Source organism: Pezoporus wallicus, unplaced genomic scaffold (assembly GCF_028554395.1).
Source record: "Pezoporus wallicus isolate ANWC-B61680 ecotype Strahan unplaced genomic scaffold, APGP_CSIRO_Pwel_v1 contig_1387, whole genome shotgun sequence".
NCBI lineage: Eukaryota > Metazoa > Chordata > Aves > Psittaciformes > Psittacidae > Pezoporus > Pezoporus wallicus.
In genome coordinates, this window is record NW_026635935.1 from 161574 (window position 1) to 181904 (window position 20331).

Sequence of the window (20331 nt, forward strand, 5' to 3'; positions counted from 1 at the left end):
TGAGTTTCCAGAGATGGGTCAGAATATTACTTTCTGTAATGCAGACAAGGCATAGATAGGTTTCTTCCTGGAGGCCTTTCAGCTCTTCCATTCCCACAATACATATGTGTGGAAAGTATAACCATCTGCTGCCTGGCCTCCTCCCTCTTTCAGGCTGTCCCTAGGGGACATCCACATTTTCTCTCTTCCTCTAGTACAGTAGTCCAGTCCAACAAAACAATTGGACTGTCTTCTCATATGAGTTCCCTCTTGCTGCTCTATTGTTAATGTGTATGTATATAATTATCCTGGGTTCAGCAGTAGCAGTGATTTTTCTCCTTCTCGGTACCCGGTGCAGTGCTGTGTTTTGACTTTCGGCCTGATGTTTTGGTTTGGCCAAGGACTTTGTGAGCCTCATGCTCTGCCAGGGAGGAGGGGAAGCCAGGAGGAAGCAGAGACAGGACACCTGACCCAAACTGACCAAAGAGGTATTCCATACCACAGCATGTCATGCCCAGGATGTTACGGAGAGTTACCCGGAAGGGCTGGGACTGCGTGGTTGGAGGAGGTATTGGTTGGTGCTTGGTCCCACTGGGGGGGGAAAGTTATCGGTCGGCTGGTGATGAGGTGTTATATTCTCTTCCCTTGTTATTTCCTTTATCATTGTTATTATTGGTGGTAGCAGTAGTGATTTGTGTTATACCTTAGTTATTAAACTGTTCTTATCTCAACCCGTGGGAGTTGCATTCTTTTCGATTCTCTTCTCCATCCCTTCGGGAGTAGGGGGAGGGAAAGAAGAGGGGAGGGGAGTGAGTGAAGGAGCTCTGCCTGGTTTTAAACCACAACAGTAATAATAATTTCATCATAAATAGTGGGCAAGCAGTGGGCATGCTGTGTGTCTTTACAGTGCACAAGAAAGTGTGTAAGAGCCTGAAAAGGATCTAGATCCCCTCTTCAGAGCCTTTAACTTAAGTGGTTTCAATGCAGTGATTCATGGAAAATCCGGCTATGGCTTTCCTGCCTGCAGAAACAATATGCTTTCTTAGTGTGGTCTGTATGGGACATTCAGCTCTCAGCAAATTTCCGCAGCAATTCTCACGCTGGTTAAAGAACAGCATTTATGTTTTTGACACTTCTTGGCAGGTAGAGTTGTGGTAGTAGTGTGGGAGGATAGTTCAGATTGATTTATAACAGATACATGGATGGACTCTGTCACTCTCTCCATTATTTCTTATATAATCATGATGTTTCATAAGCTGACAATACCTTCCATTTGACTTCCTATTTATGTTGTCTGCCTGTGCTAGTAGAGTATCCATCAACTTGGCAAATGCACCAGTCATGCTTCAGCAGCACTCCTGAGGACCACTGTGAATTTTCTGTGGCTGATACATTCAGGTTTGATTTGGGGGTCTCTAATCCTGTGAAGAAGTCACTAACTTGAATTCAAGATTCTTTCTAGAAGTATGTTGTATTGTAGCTGTCTGCTTATAGTTTTTATTAATCTTAACAGCCTCACCTAGGAGACACTTCCCTTTCTTGGACAAAGCACGAGCTGTTCTGCATATGTATGTGTAGAATCCAGATAACTTAGAATGTTTTGAGGGCCAGTTGTACTTCAAATATATTAAAAATGCCTAAGAGATTTTTCCTCAGGCACAATATAAGGGGAAGGAGAGTAACATTGTTAGGCATTGAACTTGACTTTGTTCAGACTGAATTTGGGCAATTATTTCTGCTGCTAGGGCAGATGTGTCTTTGAATAAGATGTACTCTACTTAATTTTTCTTCCATCAGCTTTATTCTAGAATGTAGTTGTAATGGTGAGTTTCAATGAAGGTAGGCATTGATTTGACAGAAGCACAATGGTTACAACTTAACTGCAAGATATGGTAGGTGGAAAGCCTTTCCAAAAAGATTAGAAGAGAAAGAAAAGTGCTTTGTGCTCAGAAGTTTTTGCTGTTCAAAATGGGAAAATTTCTTGTTTCTGTCAACAGAAGTATGCTCAGACAACACATGACCTTTTGAAGCAAAGTATGTTCACTTCTGAAAGATGTATAATACAGTGAAGGACATGTGGGGTTGAGAGTGAGGTATTAGGAAAAAAAGCTGTTATTCAGATCAAGGTGATAGTCCAAAATTCACCATACGTATTTCTGTTACAGTTTCTGTTAGTTTTACTTATTCATCTATCTATTTATTATCTTTTTGTTCGCTTTGCCTGTTCAGAATTTTTTACCTGTCACTCTCTTATTATTATTAAATTTATTGCTAATATTTATGAAGGATTTGAAGGGATTTTTAATGATGCGAGGTCAGATTGTAATATTTCTTGTTATACGATATGTAATGCAAAGCTCAGTTTTTCTGTCTGCCACCCTATTGTCTGGTGGTGTAAGCATTGTTTTACACATCCCTTTTGGTAAAAAGTGTGGTAATATAGAGGGAGTTTTGAGAGTTGGTTATCACTATGTTAGAGGATGGTTTAAAATAGTATTAATTTAAATATGAAATCATGTAAAGTATTTCTTCATATAAGCAGATTCAGCAGTGTTTTGCAGTATTTGTAAAAAATAAATATTGCAGGATAGCTGGCTTCTGGGGAAATATATCAAAAGTAGATTAAAACGATGATATAATTCCTGGATTGCATTTCTGCTTTCTTTTCCAAACAGTTGTATAGATAGGACTCTCCTTTTGACCCTGACATTGCTTCTCTAAGTGAAATCTCTTTTTCCCTAAGCTTGAGTTTTTTTGCGCTTCTCAGAGATCAGCAGTTTCTAGTGCGTGTCATGTACTGGAAAATTTTGGCACTAAGTTCCTCGTCGTGGTTTGGGTAAGGAGCAGTTGTAATTGTTCTGCTTTTTATGCTGCAGTATTTTCTTTTAGCATGTGGCTGTATTAGCAAATCGATGTGTTGCTGTCATGTGATGTTCTTTGGTGGGAGTTAAGGGTGTGGCTCCTGCAGCTGTGGCTGCTCCATCTCACAGTCTTCACTTTGGTCTGACCTCGGACTTACTCTTAAAACCCGTTTCTCACTTCTGTCAGCTCCTTTGTTCTACCAGTGACAGATGCTTATACAGTTTGGTTAAGTGATCTTTGTGATGTTAGTGATGATCCTGCTTCAAGTGGAATGTTAAATGGTGTGATTCCAGAGGTCCCTCAGTTTTCTGATTTCCGCAGTTTCAGAGGTAGGATATGTGGTTCCACTCTGCTCATTGTGATCATTGCTGACATTCAAACTCAAGTTGTTAAGCAATGAAAATAGGAAAACTGGGGGGGGGGGGAAGCAGAATAGTCTTCATGCTGACCAACTGCAAATACTGAAATAAAGTTTCTGGCCCGAGGGACCATGGGAAGAGGACTATGATACAAGCCTGAGACAATAGCAAGTGCTTTTAAAGCTTTCTGGTGGCAAGCTTTTGCCACCATTTGAACTAGATTATCTTTAAGGTCCTTTCAAACCCTAACTATTCTATGAATTTCCATTAGAAATAGTGATTAAAGCTGTCTGCTCTGGTCCTGTCATCATTACGATCTTTTCACTTCATTGTTGCTGAGCCATTTAATCATGCTAAACCAGCAAAACCCCTTTTCTTCCTTAACCCACCCTCCTCTGATTTTCTTCTGTCATGACATGCTCCAGATGATTGTCACAGGATCAGAAAAGCTCTACTTCCATTGCAGAGGAAGCAGTGGGAATAAGCAGCCACAAATAGGTTGGCAAGAATGGTACCATGATAGGCAGTAGCTGCACTGGTGTAGACCAGGCACAGAACTGTAGCTGCAAAGAAGTTGAGACCAGACATGGTAACAAGAGCTAATGTTGAAGTCAGTGGGTATTTATCCCCTTTGTATAAAGTATGCATTGTATGAAGCTTACGATCCCATGTGTGAAGAAAATTATTCTGTCTGATGGGAAAGAACACAGATAATTTAGCATTTTATTTAGTACTCAGCAAAAACGTCTGTATCATAAGAAAAAGATGTGAAAAGCTCTATGGGTTGTGCTAGGATCACATTAGTGGTGACCTTCTGGAGAAACTTCTATTGACTATTAGCTGGTAAACTTCTTGACATACTGCTGTGTGCTTAAGCCCTGAGTGTTTTCAGGAATGGACAGTAGCATGCATCTGGAATTTGTTGAACTGTTCTCTGACAGAAAGGCACTGCAGTGAAATCTTGTGAAAAATTTGCAGTTAAAAAAAATAATAGAAGTGTGTGTTATTTCTGCTGGAAATTTCCAACATTATATAACTGATGTCAGAAACCTCAGGACAGAAATGGCCACAGAACAGTAAAAAAAGGCCACAAAATATGGCCTCCTATGGGGGACTTGATGTTGTGCAGAAAAGAGATAAAAGCCACAGGGGTGATCCCAAGCTATCATGAGAAATTGTTGGATCTATGTCTCACTCACACTTGCATTCAGAAAGAGGTGTTTTTCATGGTGAGATATAACTGGTAAGCATAATTGCGTTGATGTTCATGTAGTATGCCAGGTAATAGGTGGAGTGTTCCTGTATTTTGTTTTGTGTTGGTGATGTTGCTTTGGGTTGGGTTTTTGGTTTTGCTGTTTATTTTGTTTGAAATGCTGCAACAGAGAGCTTTTTTGCTGTTTGGCATAATTCTGAATAGAGGGATTGTGGTGCCAGTGGTGTGTTGGTGTCCCCATGAGTTGCATCCTCCTAGTGTCATGTTCTATATAGCACTTGCAAAACAGAGAGAAATACAGCTGGAAGAGTGGAGGGAGAAGACAACTGTGCTGATTTCTGAAGAACAATTGTATGAAATGATACAACTGCGTGAGGCACTGAAGATCACTTCAGATAGTGTTGTTTATTGGATACAAACAGCTCTGTGTTGTCATTTCACAAGTAAATTGTATGTGCCTTGAATGCTTAATGGAAAGAACTACTATGTTGGAAGTTAGAGCTTCTACTCATTTATCCCTGTTCTGTTTGCATGTGTTGTTTATTCATAGCCATACGTGATGGAGAGAACTTGGATTTTTTTAGGTAATTTCTGTACTGTGTTTTGATTTCAGCTATGTTTTTCCAGCATTCTTTGCAGTCACTTCAACTTCATATCCTTTTCAAGTTGACTGGAGTTGCCCAATGTTTCACTGTCCCAAGTGATAACTGAAGTATTGAGCTGCCACCAGATGCAGTGTTCAGCTGTATGGAGCTTTGCACAGCACACTCATTTTGACAGTAAACCCCTTGATTCCATTCTATGTGTTGTTTTCCACCCAGCTTTGCACTCATTTTGGAATAAGTACTTCCATGTGAATCATGCTTATGTAGTTCGGTTATGAGAATGTGTGAAATTATATGAAATAAACTCAAATCACGTATGAAATCATCTGCTGCTTCTCTGTCCACATAATCTGTTCTGCCATTGAAGGATACTAAAATGATTTGACGGGATTTGCTTTTCTTGATAAATCTGTGCTGTCTGCTACTCATGTTGATTTCTTGTAGGTGCTTAGAAATAGTTTCCTAGCAGCTTTTCATCTTTTCTACTAGCTTTCCATGAAATGAATGTAGTGTGTCTCATCCCTTTCTTCAGACAGGCAGACAGAAGGAGCCTGAAAAAGATTGTGTCTATTTGTGCAGTAACTGTTGGAGTGCAACTATGCTTGTATTTTGTCCTCTAATACCTACTTCTGTTCTAATATACCGTGCCTAAACAACCCTCTGCTCTTTGCTAATAGCCTCTTTTCTCTTCATCCTTGATAGCTCTTGTCTCTGAGTCCCTAAAGCTAAAAGAATGTTTTCTTCAAATTTTTTGGAACCAGACTCTTGGTTTGGAGATGTGGTTGGAGTTCTTTTCAGCTGTAGTTCTGCTAAGGTGACTAGGCAGTAATCAGGATGTAGATGTTAAGAAATGTTGATAGATCGTATAGTAAATGACAAGCAAGGAGTTTTTCGCAATCTTTTCTGTAGAGTGTGTGTGTGTTTGTATGTGTATATATATATGTTAAACATACGTATGTGTATATATATCTGTTAAAGTGTGTCAGTTGCTTCTAGGCTTTTCAGCAGCTTCTAGCATAAATGAGGGGTTTTGGGTGGGATGTTTGGAAAGCTGGAGGTCTTGTGGGGTAATGTGTTGTATGTAGTACATTGCTAGCATACAGGTGGCCCTGCCATAGCAGGGGGATTGGAGATCATCTGATCTGCAGAGGTCCCTTTCAACCCTAACAATTCTGTGATTTTGTGGATTATTGTTTAGTTATTACTGGCAGAATGATTTGTACCATTCTGAGAGTGGCAGACGCTCAGAGAAGGTGACTGTGCTGCCATTTTCCTTACGACAGCATTGTCTCTATCACTGTACCTGAAGGCTGTTTGCTATGTGGGAAAGTACTTGACTAGCAAGAGAAAAATAACTGCTTATAAAAATGTATGCAGCTGGTGCCAAAACAACAGCTGATTGGAAATTCATTGTGGCTTTGCCAGAGAAGCTACCGGAGCTCCATGCCAAGTTTTACTGAAAAGGAAGGATGATCTCCAGTTCAAACTTAGAGTCCCATAGCTAGAAGCAATTGCATAACAGAGGTAACACAGTGATGACAAATAAAGGAAATGCAGTTTCTGCTGAGCTTGTTCATAAGGGAAGATGGCATGATATACTTGCATTTCTGAATGATTAGTGCATTTTTTTTGTGCTGGGTAGGGATTTTATCCTTACAGAGACAAACTAGCCATCCTGCTGCAGTGCAGGGGAATCAGCAGTTTGAATAGTGTTAAGAAAAAATTTTATAATAGGTATTTGTGCTTTATAAATCTGTGATTATCATCAGAAATAGAAACTTCATATTAAATTTTAGGAGCAGAGATCTCCCAAAATTCTGTATAATTTATGAACCTGTGTTGTGATAAATGGATGTACAGTAAAGTATTGATGCCTGCACCCCTGCATGCGAGTAGTCCTAAGCAGAATGAACACGGCAGGATAGTAGTTGAAAGGTAAAATTCTGGAGTTATTTGCTTTCTGTAGGAAGGCTTCCTGAGCTTTAAGAAAACTTAGTTTGGACATGTTAATTTTTTTGGGGAGTTTTTATGCACTTCATGCCTGTTTAATTGTGAATTGTAGAGCACTAGTAAAGTCACTCCTGTTTTAATCAGCACACAGCAGGGAGCTCTTGTGCTTATGCGCAAGCTCATTCTTTCAAGAAATGATTTGATTTTTTAAAATATTTTGAATCAGTTTATGTAAACCTGTTTTATATTGTTTTACATTATTCTAGTTTTGAGCTTTTTTTTTTTTTTTTTTTGCAGCAGTTGGTAAGCAGTGAATCTTTTAAGTGAATGCACTGAATTGCCAGATGAATAGAGCGATAAAACCCAGTGATGTTGACCCTACTTAATTTTCCCAGCTAGGTGACAGACAAATGTGTCCCTGTAGTAACAGAATCATAGAACAGTATAGGTTGGGGCTTATGTATTTCATTATAAATAAGAAGGTGTGTGTCCTGGGTTCAGCAGTAGCAGTCATGTTTCTCCTCCTTGGTAGCTGGTGCAGTGCAGTGTTTTGACTTTCGGCTCGGGAACAGAGCTGATAGCGATGTTTTGGTTTGGCCAAGGACTTTGTGAGCCTCATGCTCTGCCAGGGAGGAGGGGAAGCTGGGAGGAAGCAGAGACAGGACACCTGACCCAAACTGACCAAAGAGCTATTCCATACCACAGCACGTCATGCCCAGGATGTAACTGGGAGTTAGCCGGAAGGGCTGGGAGACTGCAGGGTTGGAGGAGGTATCAGTCGGAGCTTGGTCGGGCTTGGGGGCGAGTTATCGGTCAGCGGGTGGTGAGGTGTTGTATTCTCTTCCCTTGTTATTTCCTTTATCATTATTATCATTGGTGGTAGCAGTAGTGATTTGTGTTATACCTTAGTTACTAAACTGTTCTTATCTCAACCCGTGGGAGTTGCATTCTTTTGATTCTCCTCTCCGTCCCTCCGAGAGCAGGGGGAGGGCAAGAAAGGGGGGGAAGTGAGCGAACGAATTACCTGACTGGGTTTAAACCACGACAGTGTGTTTGTCTGCATAAATGTATTTTAGAATCCCATCCTTTATGCCATCTATTTATGGACACATAGGTTTCCTATTCTTAACTGTGGCTGATGGTAATCTCTTCAAGCAACTCCCATAACTCATATTATGATGGCAGACAGTTCTGCATCAAATCCCAGTGCATTCAGGAAATTCTAATAAAGGCTCTATAGGTTTATCTGTACCATCAGCTGACAATTTAAAACCCTGAAGTATCTCAGCCCAATATCCAGTTAAGGGTGGTAGTGGAAGTATTCGTGCAAGGAAAGCAAAAAAGCTTTGTGAAGTTGATTTTCATAATTAACTAGCCCTGTCAACATCAGGGGTTCATGAGGTTGCTTGTTTTCAGAAGTCCTGGAAGGAATCACAATAAAATACTGGATGATTTGCACAGCAGTTCATTGTAGATGTTCTGACAAGAATGATGTTTACGAAAGTTGATGGCTAATTGACTTCTGATTTAAACAGGCATTGGTAGCTGGAGAGATAAAGCATCAACATAAGCATCCACATACATTCTGGCTATAATCAGAAAAATGGCCTATGGGTGATCATCTGGCTACACAAATGACAGACACAAAAACCTCTGCATCAAATTTTGTTTTCATATATCGTGATAAAAATTCAGATTTTTTTTTCCATCCGTTAAATAGATACCTGTAACTTTCCAGGTTTTTTTTTTGCTTTACCTAGAAATCAGATGCATACTTCGATAAAGTGTCAGATAATTGTTTGATGATGCTATATCTAGAATATAAATATTGAAATATGTGAAGATCCTTACAAATAACCAAGTTGTCTAGTTCTAATTTCTAGTAACTATTTCCTATCAATATAGTTGATGAACAAAAATACTGCTGTAAGAAGTCACTCAAATTACATTGATTGTAACTGTAGTTTGCCAAAGTTTATGCTAAGGTGTTGTATAAATCTGGTTGTGAAGAATAAAGTGAAAAATGAGAGAAAAATCAAAATGCATTAAATAAAACTACAACATTTTTTTCACCATTACTTTAAAAACAAACAGGTGTAGCATGAATCATTCAGTGAATTACCTGAAATCATTCAGTGAAAGCCTCCTGTTTTGACTTCAGCTTTAAAAACCAGCTCTCTAGACCTTGCTAATCCTGACTTTTCTGAAGAAGTGGAAATGAGAAATAAAGTCCCATTTTAAAAAGATTTCTGTAAGTCCCTACTCACACATGGTCAACGGAAAAGCCCTGCAGTCTTGCAAGACTTACTTGAAGGCTTGTACTCTCCTAACCTCTGGATAGCATGCAACAGTGCTGAAGGATATTCTTGCAAAAGGCTGTATTGAGTATACATGCTAATTTAGCCAAATGGGTGGATATGTTAGAGCAGATTATTAGTGAAGCTTGGAGCAAGTAAAAAATGCAAGGGAGAAAATAGCTGGTTGCTATCAGAGGCTGAGGAACACAGACTAATTGTCTTTTACAGAAATCCATCCACTTTAAAAATGTTTGCTCATTCTGAGTAGGGTTGGGGCAGGAGAGAATCCCAGAGGGTATGGAGAATGAAAACTTAATTGGATCAGTCAGTTAAAACTAAGGCACTTGAAGTAGCAAGGGATCATCTAGGATGTGCTGAGAAAAGTCATACCTCAAAGACTCAGTTAATTTGACACGTATTATAGGAAAATAACTCTCAGTTTTAAGAGGGGATCAGCTTATTTTCCTATAATACATGTCAAATTAACTGAGTCTTGATGTATTGATCCTTTCAGATGGGAATATATACAATGTAATGCAGAAAACCTGTGTGTTTTTTTTTCCTGTGAATTAAAAAAGCCCTGTAGAAAGGGTATCGATTAATTTCCTTCTTATGACACCTGCACAGTCCCTCTTATTCACATAATTCCATTGTGCTAGAAGTACTTAATTTGCTAATTAATTAAAATAATTAAATTACAATAGTTAAGTTAATTAGAATTAATTAATTAATTCGTGTCCCGTGGTAGAATGAGACCAGATACATATATGTCTTCTACTGATAGATTTCTACTAGCTGGTTATTCTGTGCTCATTCTGTAGCTGTGTAATTATGCTCAGAAGTTTCAGGAGGAGCGTGTGTGATTTTTGTTTTGTTTTGTTTGTTTTGTTGTTGTCATTGGTTTTTTGAACCAGTACATCTCTTTAGTGCTATATTAGCAGCTGTAGAAATTGAATTGATAATGCAGCAGGGGATCAGAGGAAACTAGCTAGATTAATTTCTCATGGGTTGCAAAACTGGGTGAAAGCTTGTACTGCTGTAATTCTCAGTTACTTACTGAAAATAGGGAAGGATTCATTAAAGATACGTCATTTGGCTTAATTGTGGAACAGAGTAAGTTTGCTACCTTTGCTGGTACTGTTAAACTGGGAGGAGCTGCTGGCATGTTGGGAGTACTGACAACATCCTTGGCGTCCTGGACTGCAAAAAGACTAAAAGAATCAAGTTCTTTAGCACAAGGAAGACAAAAGTCTTCAAACAGTTAGAAAATAGAGGGACAGGAATACTCTATTTCAGTTGCATATCAGAAATGATGGAATGGGTTCATGTTGCGACGAGTTGTACAGTATAGAACAAAGCCTTCAAAGATAAAAGATAATTAAATATGGTAATAGGAAACATGGGAGAATTGCTTAATTTTTTAATCATCATAAGTCTTTAAGAACAGGTAAGCCAAATACTTACAACTGATAAAAACGTATTTACGTCTTATATTGCAGTAAGATATAGGGTTGCAGGTATACTAGGCAACCTCTGTAAGTCTCTTTTGGGCTTGCTGTTTGGGTTTTACTTGTTTGCAGTTTTACAATGCAAAGAGAAAACATTTAAAAGACCTGACCACAGGTCAGAAATGTTGTTAGCCCACCCAAGTAGATCATCTCTTCATTCTTTGCCGATTCAATTCTTAACAAATAAAAGGTGAAAGTATAGTTTCATAACCTACTTAAGTGTTTTTCATGAAGGGAGCATAAATACTGAAAGTCAGTTGTGTTTCCTTTGCAGGTTACGGGATGACAGGATTAGAATAGAAAGGATGGAAAACCTCTATTTTGAATACAGCCATGCTTTCCAGCTGATCACTGGTTTTTACACTAAAGAAGTGCCTGGTACTACAGGTATGTCGTTCGGAATGTCTTTGAAGCTGTATTAGGTTTTGCATAAAGGAGCACATATGGGTGCATCCCATCAGGCCTCATGGACTTGTCTATGTCCAGTTTGTTTAGGTATTCCCTAACTTGATGCTCCTCAGTTAAGGAGGTATCTTCATTGCTCCCGAATTTCCCAGTGGTCTGAGAGGACTTGGATTCCTCAAGGCACATCTTGCCAGTAAAAATCAAGGAGGCATTGAGTTCCTCAGCCTCTTCCATGTCCTTTGTCACCACTCAACAGTTGGTGCACATTATCTTGTCTTACTTTTGCTGCTGATGTACTTGTAGAAGCTCGTTGCCCTTCATATACTTTGCCAGTCTCAACCCACCTGGGCTCTGTTTTTCCTAACCCCATCCTGCAAGCTTGAACAATGTCTATATTCTTTCTGGGTCACCTGTCCCTGCTTCCATTTCTCATACTCTTTTTTTTAGCATTTGAATTGATCAGGAGCATCTTCTTCGTCCATGCAGGTCTTCTGTCACCTTTAGTTAATTTTCTGCTCATTGGGATCTTTTCTGAGCTTGGAGGAAGTGAGCCTTGAAAGTGAACATTATTTAAATAGAGACATGCATAGCATCCTTTCTTTTTCATAGTCTGAAGATGTGTGTTTAGGCAGATTTAAATTCACACATACATAGTAGCAACTGTGGGAAATTATTCAATATAAAATATTTCCTCAAATTCTTGTGTGCGTTAACATTCTAAGAACAGAAGAATGCCTTTAAAAAACATCTGTGAAAACACTTAATAGGTTTCTAAAAAATACCATTTTATGTTGAGATATCATGGACTGAATTTTCCTGTTGTTGCAGCTGGTCCAGGAATTGTAATAGAGCCCTGTTTAGAAACACTATCAAATACAGAAGTTGTCTCACAAAGATGGAGCCATGTTCTGCAGACTGGCTGAGGCAGATAAATCATCATCACTTAAACCAGGGCCTGTTTATGCCTTTTAACTTGCACGGATGTTGCCAGCAGTAGTGGAGATACCAGAATTTAGATCTTAGTTTTATGTATTTAAAAATTTTTTATGTCAACAGTTACTCATTTTTTATGAAGAAAAACCTGTGGAATCAAGTGTTTCACGATGTGCTTACATTATTGTAATGGTCTGTATTCTTTGGAACTGTGTTTTTTTTTGGAACCTGACTTCATGTTGTTTTGTAGATATCATAGTACACTGAACATATATTACAGGTTTCTATCTGATTAAATTGAAAACTAGATTAGGATTTTTCTAAAATATATAACTACTAAACAGTTAACAAGAAAATAACTTTTTTTGTAGGTCCTCAAAAACTGTCTGTAATTCTAAGCTTGGATAAGCCTGTTATTTGCTCTCTGGCAGCAGTAATTGCATACCTCAAAGAATTTAATTTGGAAAGGATGCTTTATAGTCCAAGGTGAGTTGCCTTACGTAACTTTCAGTTCAAAGCACAAATCCACGTACCAGTGTTACCATCTTAAGTTTTAGCAGACAACTTCTCTGATTATAATGAACCTACTTGCCAAGAGTTATAAACATATTCCTTGCAAAATTGTACCACACATTTCACCTCCTGATCAGAACTAAAGGAATGAAATGATTTTATGAAGTGATGTTTCATGAAAACCTTTACGGTAGAATCAGAGACTGGTTTGGGTTGGAAGGACCTTAAAGCTCATCCAGTTCCAGCCCCCTGTCACTTGCAGGGACACCTTCCACTAGACCAGGTTGCTCTAAGCCCTGTCCAGCCTGGCCTTGAACACTGCTAGGGATGGGGCAGCCACAGCTTCTCTGGGCAGCCTGTGCCAGGGCCTCACCACTCTCAAAGGGATGAATTTCTTTCTAATGTCTCATCTCAATCTCCCCTCTGTCAGGTTAAAGCCATCCTCCCTTGTCGTGTCCCTACAGGCCATTGTCAAAAGCCCCTCTCCAGATTTCTTGTTGCCCCTTTAGGCACTGGGTACTTCTCTAAGGTCTCCCCTTAAGGAGCCTTCTCTTCTCCAGGCTGAACAAGCCCAGCTCTCTCAGCCTGTCTCCAGAGCAGAGCTACTCCAGCCCTCGGAGAAGTTCTGTGGCCTCCTTGTCTTGACATTACTATCAGTAATGTAGATGAACAGGTACTGCTGCCAAGTATAACTGAAAGCAAAATTTGGTAGATATTGAGGGAAGAAATTTTAAAGTTTGTCAGTCAGTACCAGCCATCCCATCTCAACCTCAGTTTTATTTTGAAAACAAAATTTGGGGCTTTTTTGAAAGTTTAAGCAAGAAAATTAATGCTGTAATTTAGCTTTGCAGATGTTTCATGATGCCAGAGGTGTGTAACTAATTTTTATTTTGCAGAGCTGTGGAAGCAGGTATAAATGCTAATGTGTTGTAATGTTTAGGCAATACTCAGCAGGTCTGTTTGAGTTGGTGAATCTAGTTATCAATTATAAAGGAAACAGAAGTTCAACACATCCTGGCTGTCTCAAAAATCCCTTGTGTTGGCTCAGTGGTACCTAGTGGAAAACAATCGTGCAAGAAGTTGTTAATAGACTGTCAGTGTTTCTGCAAAGTTAGTATAAGACCACACAGACATGGAAATAATCTTGGTTTTCCCTGTGTAGTCCCAATGCTTAGGTTTATGAGATAGGCTCAAATGATTACTCAAAATATGTAACAGGATTATACAAGTGGAGTGAAATGAAAACAGAAAGATACTGCCACTAAAGCATCTTTTTATCCTGTCTTGGAGAAGTATAAAAAAGTACTATCCTACCTGTCTTATGTTTGAAAATATCATTGAGGCTTATTAAATGCATTATTAAACCTTCTTTAGCTGTCATGGTTCCTGTGCAAAATATTATTCTGATTGTCTCACTGTTCCTCTGTCCTATAACTAGGTAGGATTTAACAATGTAAGTTTGGCTGCAAACTGAAAACTTTGAATTATATTATGTTGGTTGTAGATAATTCACATTTTGTAGGAGATTCTTCAAGTTTCAAGCTTTGATTTTGAAGGGGTCCGTATGTTACCAGGTTTTTTAAATGCAGCTGCTTTTAAAAATTGACTGCAAATGTCAGCTTTGAAAGTTTTCCAGGTATCTATTAAAATATTTGGAAATATACCTGGGTTGTCTGGATTTTAGAATGGATTTTCATCTGTAAATTGCCCTTCTCCACTCCAAGTACTATTAAAATGCTGGGCCTAATTAGGAAAGAATACCTGTCCATTTTCTAAGCTGTCTTCCCTGCCTATTCCGTCAAGGGGCACTCTGATCTTTGGTGTATTAGCACTGTGGTGTCCCCACTCATCCTCTTTGGATGGCTTTATGGTTGGGGTTTTTTGAAAATGCTTGGGTGGCTGGAGAAATCTTTTTTGAGAGTCTCTGAAGAAGAAAGTGAACTCCAAGGAAACGCCATTCTACAATCACACTTGCAGATTGATATTGTCGCAGTGCCTTATATGTAATCAAGTAAGGTCAGTGTTCTTTCAGATGAGGGAAATAAAAAAATTAATCTTTTATATAGACGTAATTCAGTAGCAATGGAGAAACATCGTTATATGAAGGCTTATCTAACGACAGTCGGTAACATCTGTAATAGCCACATCTTAAAATCAAGTATAATTACAGATTGGGAAGGAAAACATTAAATCTTAGAGTTGACGTTTGTCTGCTGAAGGTTGCTCTAGTGGACTTTATGTGAAAGTATAAGCATCTGAATGGAAAGGCAATGAACTATTTGATATCTTGGTGATAGCTATGAAGAGATAAAATACATTCTTTGGGGTAACTTTGTTCCTGTGTTCAGGAGCTTGGATTCTACTGTACTTACTTCTAAAGCCTTTATTCCTTTGACTACCTCATACTGAATTCTGCTTGCTGTTTTTAGTGTGTTATGTACATGGAAATAGTGAACCAAATACTGATGCTAACTCAACCTCATTATTTTTCCCAATGCCAGGGAAATAGCTAAACACTGAAAAGGGAAAGCTGAAAACCTTTGAAGCAGAGGGTGTCAGGCTCATGGATATTCTGTGTTTCTGCAGGAAATAAGGGAGAAATAGTTCCATTGCACTCTCAAGCAACTTAAAATTCTTAGGAGAATCCAGGCCAGTGAGCATATACTGATGAATCAGTGAGCATGAAGTCAGAGTTGTAAGGTAGTTTTCAGTTTATTAATATAAGTGACACAGATCTGGATGAAAAGGATGTATTTGATGAAGGAATGGCAGAAAAATTCCTTCCACTTCTGTACCTTCTTTGGATAAACACTTTCAGCTGAAATTTAAGAGCAAGAACCGTGAATCATATAGGTGATGAGGTATCATCAAGGGGAAAACAAGATTTGTTTTGATATTTAGATCAAGATTTTAAATCCACTTTTAAGATCCTAAATAAAGTAAAACATTAAAAAGAAATAAAAAAGATATCTGCCCCACCACGGCCCTGGGATGTGGCTAGATTGCATTAAAGTTCTAGTAGCAAGTAAAAATAAATTTAACAATGAATGATAAAAGGTTCTTTTGAATCACAATGTTCTAATACCTTTACATACAGAGGGACATTTATTGGCTTTTGACAAGAAATTGGTACAGATCTATGAGAGGTTTTCAAATTCAGTTGAGTACACAGTTTTGCTTGAAAAATCGCCATTTGCATAGCAGTTCCTGAGGAAATGTATCTTCATGTGTTTGAGTTTTACTGACATGTTTTTCAGCATATTTGAGACACAGGAGAGAGACTGTAGTTTTTAGATTTTGAACACTGATAGATGAACTCCAAAAAATGCAGGAAATGGAAGAGAGAGATACCTTTCTGAATGAGGGGAGTAGCTTTAGGATTGGAGAACTACCTGCAGTGAAGATAGAAGAGAGAGGCCAAAGTGAAAAATAGAATAATAGACAGGTTTGGGTTGGAAGGGACCTTAAAGCTCATGCAGTTCCAGTCCCCTGCCATGGGCAGGGACACCTCCCACTAGACCAGGTTGCTCCAAGCCCTGTCCAGCCTGGCCTTGAACACTGCCAGGGATGGAGCAGCCACAGCTTCCCTGGGCAACCTGTGCCAGGGCCTCACCACCCTCACAGGGAAGAACTTCTGCCTAAGAGCACATCTCAGTCTCCCGTCTGTCAGGTTAAAGCCATTCCCCTTGTCGTGTCCCTACAGGCCCTTGTCAAAAGCCCTTCTCCAGGTTTCTTGTAGCCCCTTTAGGCACTGACAGCTGTTCTAAGGTCTCCCTGGAGCCTAGTCTTCTCCAGAGCCCAGCTCTCTCAGCCTGTCTCCAGAACAGAGCTGCTCCAGCCCTTGAAGCATCTCTGTGGCCTCCTCTGGACTTGCTCCAACAGCTCCACATCCCTCTTGTGTTGCTGCCCCAGAGCTGGATGCAGGACTGCAGGGGATGTCTCCCGAGAGCACAGCAGAGGGGGAGAATCCCCTCCTTCAACCTGCTGCTCACTTCGGGGATGCGGCCCAGCACATGGGGGTGGGGGCTTCTGGGCTGCAAACGCACGCTTCTGGGTCATGTTGAAAGAGGAGAGGGGAGGGTTAAAATGGCTTTGAGGGAGGAAGGGAATGAGAGAAATAATTAAGAGAAGTGTTTGTACCCTATAGTAGCTGTGGAAGGGAGCTGGCAAGGTGAAATTAAGAAGTCGAAATATAAATTCTTCAGCATAAAATGATGGCCATCTTTGAATTCTCAGGGGAATGTAGAAATTGAGGGAATGGTGTTCATATAGGGCTTTCATATCTCTTGAGTGTTAATGATGTCAGAATCATCATGTATACAAAACAATGCATGGATTTATTTACCAGCTTTCACTATGAGAAAGGAAGTACTGAAATTATTTTGGGAGGCTTGAAAGTCAGCTCAGGAGTATGAGGGACTGAAAAAGGCAAGGCACGGTTTTCAAATGCTAAGAAGTAGATGTTAAGAAGTAAGGAGCAAAGGATTTGCCATCTCTTTCATGGTCACAGAAAGGCAGCAGGAAGGACCTCTTGCTCTGTGGACATTTGGAGCTTGCAGAAGTGCTGCGTCTGCATGCAGGGAAAACATGCTGAGGGAACACAGACATCTGGGTAGAACAAGGTTTAAGGCATACTTTTTGGGGTGAGTTCAGTGGAGAAAAAGATGACTTGGTTCAGGCTAAATTGATGAAGATTAGTTTTGTTTCTCTTCAGTCTTCCCAGGTCCTTTCATTTCTGTTCTTGTTCTTTGTATTGTATTTCTCAGTTTTGTTTTGTGTATGTGTATGTATTTTGTTCCTGGTTTAGCCAGAAGTTTCTGGATTCCTGTCACATCAGGGATACAGATCAGAAGTTCTACAGCCCTGTGGCTATATCAGCTAATTTAAAACTGCTTAATTAAATACAAAGCATGCTGTCCTTCACTACGTAAACTGTGGTGTCTTTCTTATCTAAAGAAAGCTAACGCTTCTGAGAGACTTGTTTTTACCTCTTAAGGCTGAATAGAGATTCCTGCAATTCTTGTCTGCATATGTAGGTTTGTTGTGTGGTTTATTCACCCTTAGAAGTCTCAAAGACATGGACTCTAAGGGTCTGTAAAAGGTAATTGAGCAGAGGAAATCTGCTGCTTAGTAGGCCTTCCATACAGTGCCTTGCAGCTTCGCTCAAAGCTTTACAGATTTGCAAAATTAAAGTAGTTGAAACCCACTGATCTGAATAACATGCATTTGCTTAGACTGGGTTATTGAATAAGAAATTATATGTAGAATCTCCTGTGGAGAGAATAATGAATAAAGCATGAAAGATGCCCTTCACTGCAAGTTCCTCAGGAGGCAGAATGACCAAGATGATCCAGTGTCACAGGTAGCACAAAATAATTGAAGTCTGAGGATGCAGTTCACTGTCCTAAAGCAATCATAGTAACCCATTAATACTCATCAAGTGTGGTAAAAAGTAATTTGATGTGTAGGAACGTCTTACTCATGAGTATTCCTCCAAAGTTTCCTAAATCTTACTAGAAGATTGTGTTTCTTCCTCTTCCCTCCCCCACTTTCATTTTTCTCAGCCCCGACTGCATAATCCTACTTGCCTTGCTCCTCATTAGTGGACCTGCCAGCTGTTTCCATCACCTTGTTATGACACAGTTGTAAGCCTGTTTTTTGAAACTCGGGTCATACCGTCACCTGCAGAAGGAATTACGGGATTGTGATCCAGTTGAAGTGACTTTGAAGGGTCATTTTTACTGATGCAGAAGATGGCTGATAGCAGCACATCAGAATTTCTCACAAGCGATGTGTTGACACCCTTGCTGGAAAACCAGCACTGACTTAGTATTTCTTTACAATCTTCTCCTTACTCCATTTGGTTCTTACAGTTCCTACAGAGACTCTTGTCTTTTTTCTCTTTTTTATCAAGTTATCATCCGAAGCTGAAGGAAGATGAGGGGGTGGAGGCAAAACATGTTCTGTGCTGTGACATCTGGAATTGTTGGTTGGGCATATACTGCCATTGATATTTGTTATTCATATATTCTAAGCTCTCAATTACCGGGATTAATAGCAGGGTGGAATAACTCAGATAAAGCAAACACCTGGATAATATAAAACACATAATTTATGTTATGAGAACAACTTCAGCATATCTGATTCTGAAAGAATAGTAAATACACTCCACACTTGCAATGGAGCAATCAGTTGTTTTCAAATACTAGTGGAGAGCAGGGTTGCTGTGAACAGAATATGCTCTGTGTTAAGTGCTCTGAAGCCATCTAAGGGGGGAAAAAAATAAACATAGTAAATCCACTACCTTGAAGCTCACATATGGGTGATTAAGGCTTGATAGAAACAGCCAAAAGCATCCTTTTTGCTGTCGGGAAGAGATGGAAAGGCGTGGCTCTTACCTGGCTGGGTTTAAGAGATCGCAGGCTGTAGTAGTGGCAAACTGAAACGCAGCAGCAAATGGGGAAACTGCAGTTTAGGTAGGTCCTAGATGCAGAAGATGTGCTTTTGCTTTTGGAAGAGGGGGTAGGGTTTTGTGGTTGATCGTAGAGATTGGGAGCCAAGAAAAAATCATTCCTGCTTAATTTTTACCAGCATCAGCAGTTGTGATTGAAGATAATAAAAGGAATTATTGTGTTGTTGCTTATAAAATACTGTGTACTATGGAAAGTGCTGCTGCTTTTGCCTCCCAAGGTTTTATTTTACTGGTCAACTTTGGTTGCACACTAGAGCAGAATAATTATGATTATGGGTACAGTTCTGAGTCTGCTCTGCTTTCAAACTCATTGAACTTCTTGAGGGCATTCAGTTGAATCAAAATTTATAAACATCTTCTTCATATATATATTAATATAGATACCAATATAGATACTGATATAGGTAGATATATCCTGTGGAAAATACTCCTAAGTAGACCCATTACTTAGGAACAAGTTTGCTAGCAGGCCCAGGCACCTGCATACAGAATAAATATATAACATTAGTCTCTGAATATTTCATGTTTCTGAAAGTTTTAATGCTGGTTAATGCAGCAATAATGCAGCTGTGTATGCCTGACAGAAAAGTTTGAGCATTTGGGTGTTCCCCCAGAGAGTTTGAAATTGAATGCACTGAAACAAATTTTCTGAAAAGTCAATAAAGCAGTTTTAAATCCTACCCAGGAAATAATTCTGTTTAGTCTAAGACAATAAAGAGCGCCCTAGATTTGTGCAAAGGGCAGTCAGCAGTATGATTAACCTAGACAATCATGACTTGATTTGTCAGAAGCATTTAGTGAGGATCTTGCACTTCACATCACGGTCCTGACTACCACATGTGTATGTCTGAGTCTGAAATAATTTTCAGGCCTTTCATGAAGGTCTGAGATTCATAGTTGACTCAGGAATCTAATACAATTATTAATGTTGATTCTAAACTAATGTAACTTTTGGGTTGGTCTCATCCAGTTCTGTTAGGGAGTGTCAAAAAGTCAAGTAATTATAGTCATGGTTATTTTACATTAGAAGTAAAATCGCATAGTTTGAATATACTCTATTTTAATTTTCCTAAACAGCCTGTTTAAATTTGTAGCACTAGTGGAAAATAATGATGTATATTTTGATGTGCTGGTTTGATGATTAGCTGTGCTAAAAACCTGTTCCACTCTTAGAGCAGTAATTCTTAGTCCCATCCCTGCCCCCATATCCTACAGTGGTCATAAGAGAACACTAA

The 20331-nt window shown here is 39.3% G+C and overlaps 1 protein-coding gene across 1 annotated transcript in view; it reads left to right on the forward strand.

Annotated features, from left to right (window-relative positions):
- Positions 1–20331, forward strand: part of LOC130593491 (DNA mismatch repair protein Msh3-like) — a 63922-nt gene that overhangs the window by 30109 nt on the left and 13482 nt on the right. Inside the window, 2 exon segments of the mRNA XM_057398696.1 lie at positions 11048–11160; positions 12483–12597. Of these exon segments, the coding sequence (XP_057254679.1) occupies positions 11048–11160; positions 12483–12597 (228 nt within the window).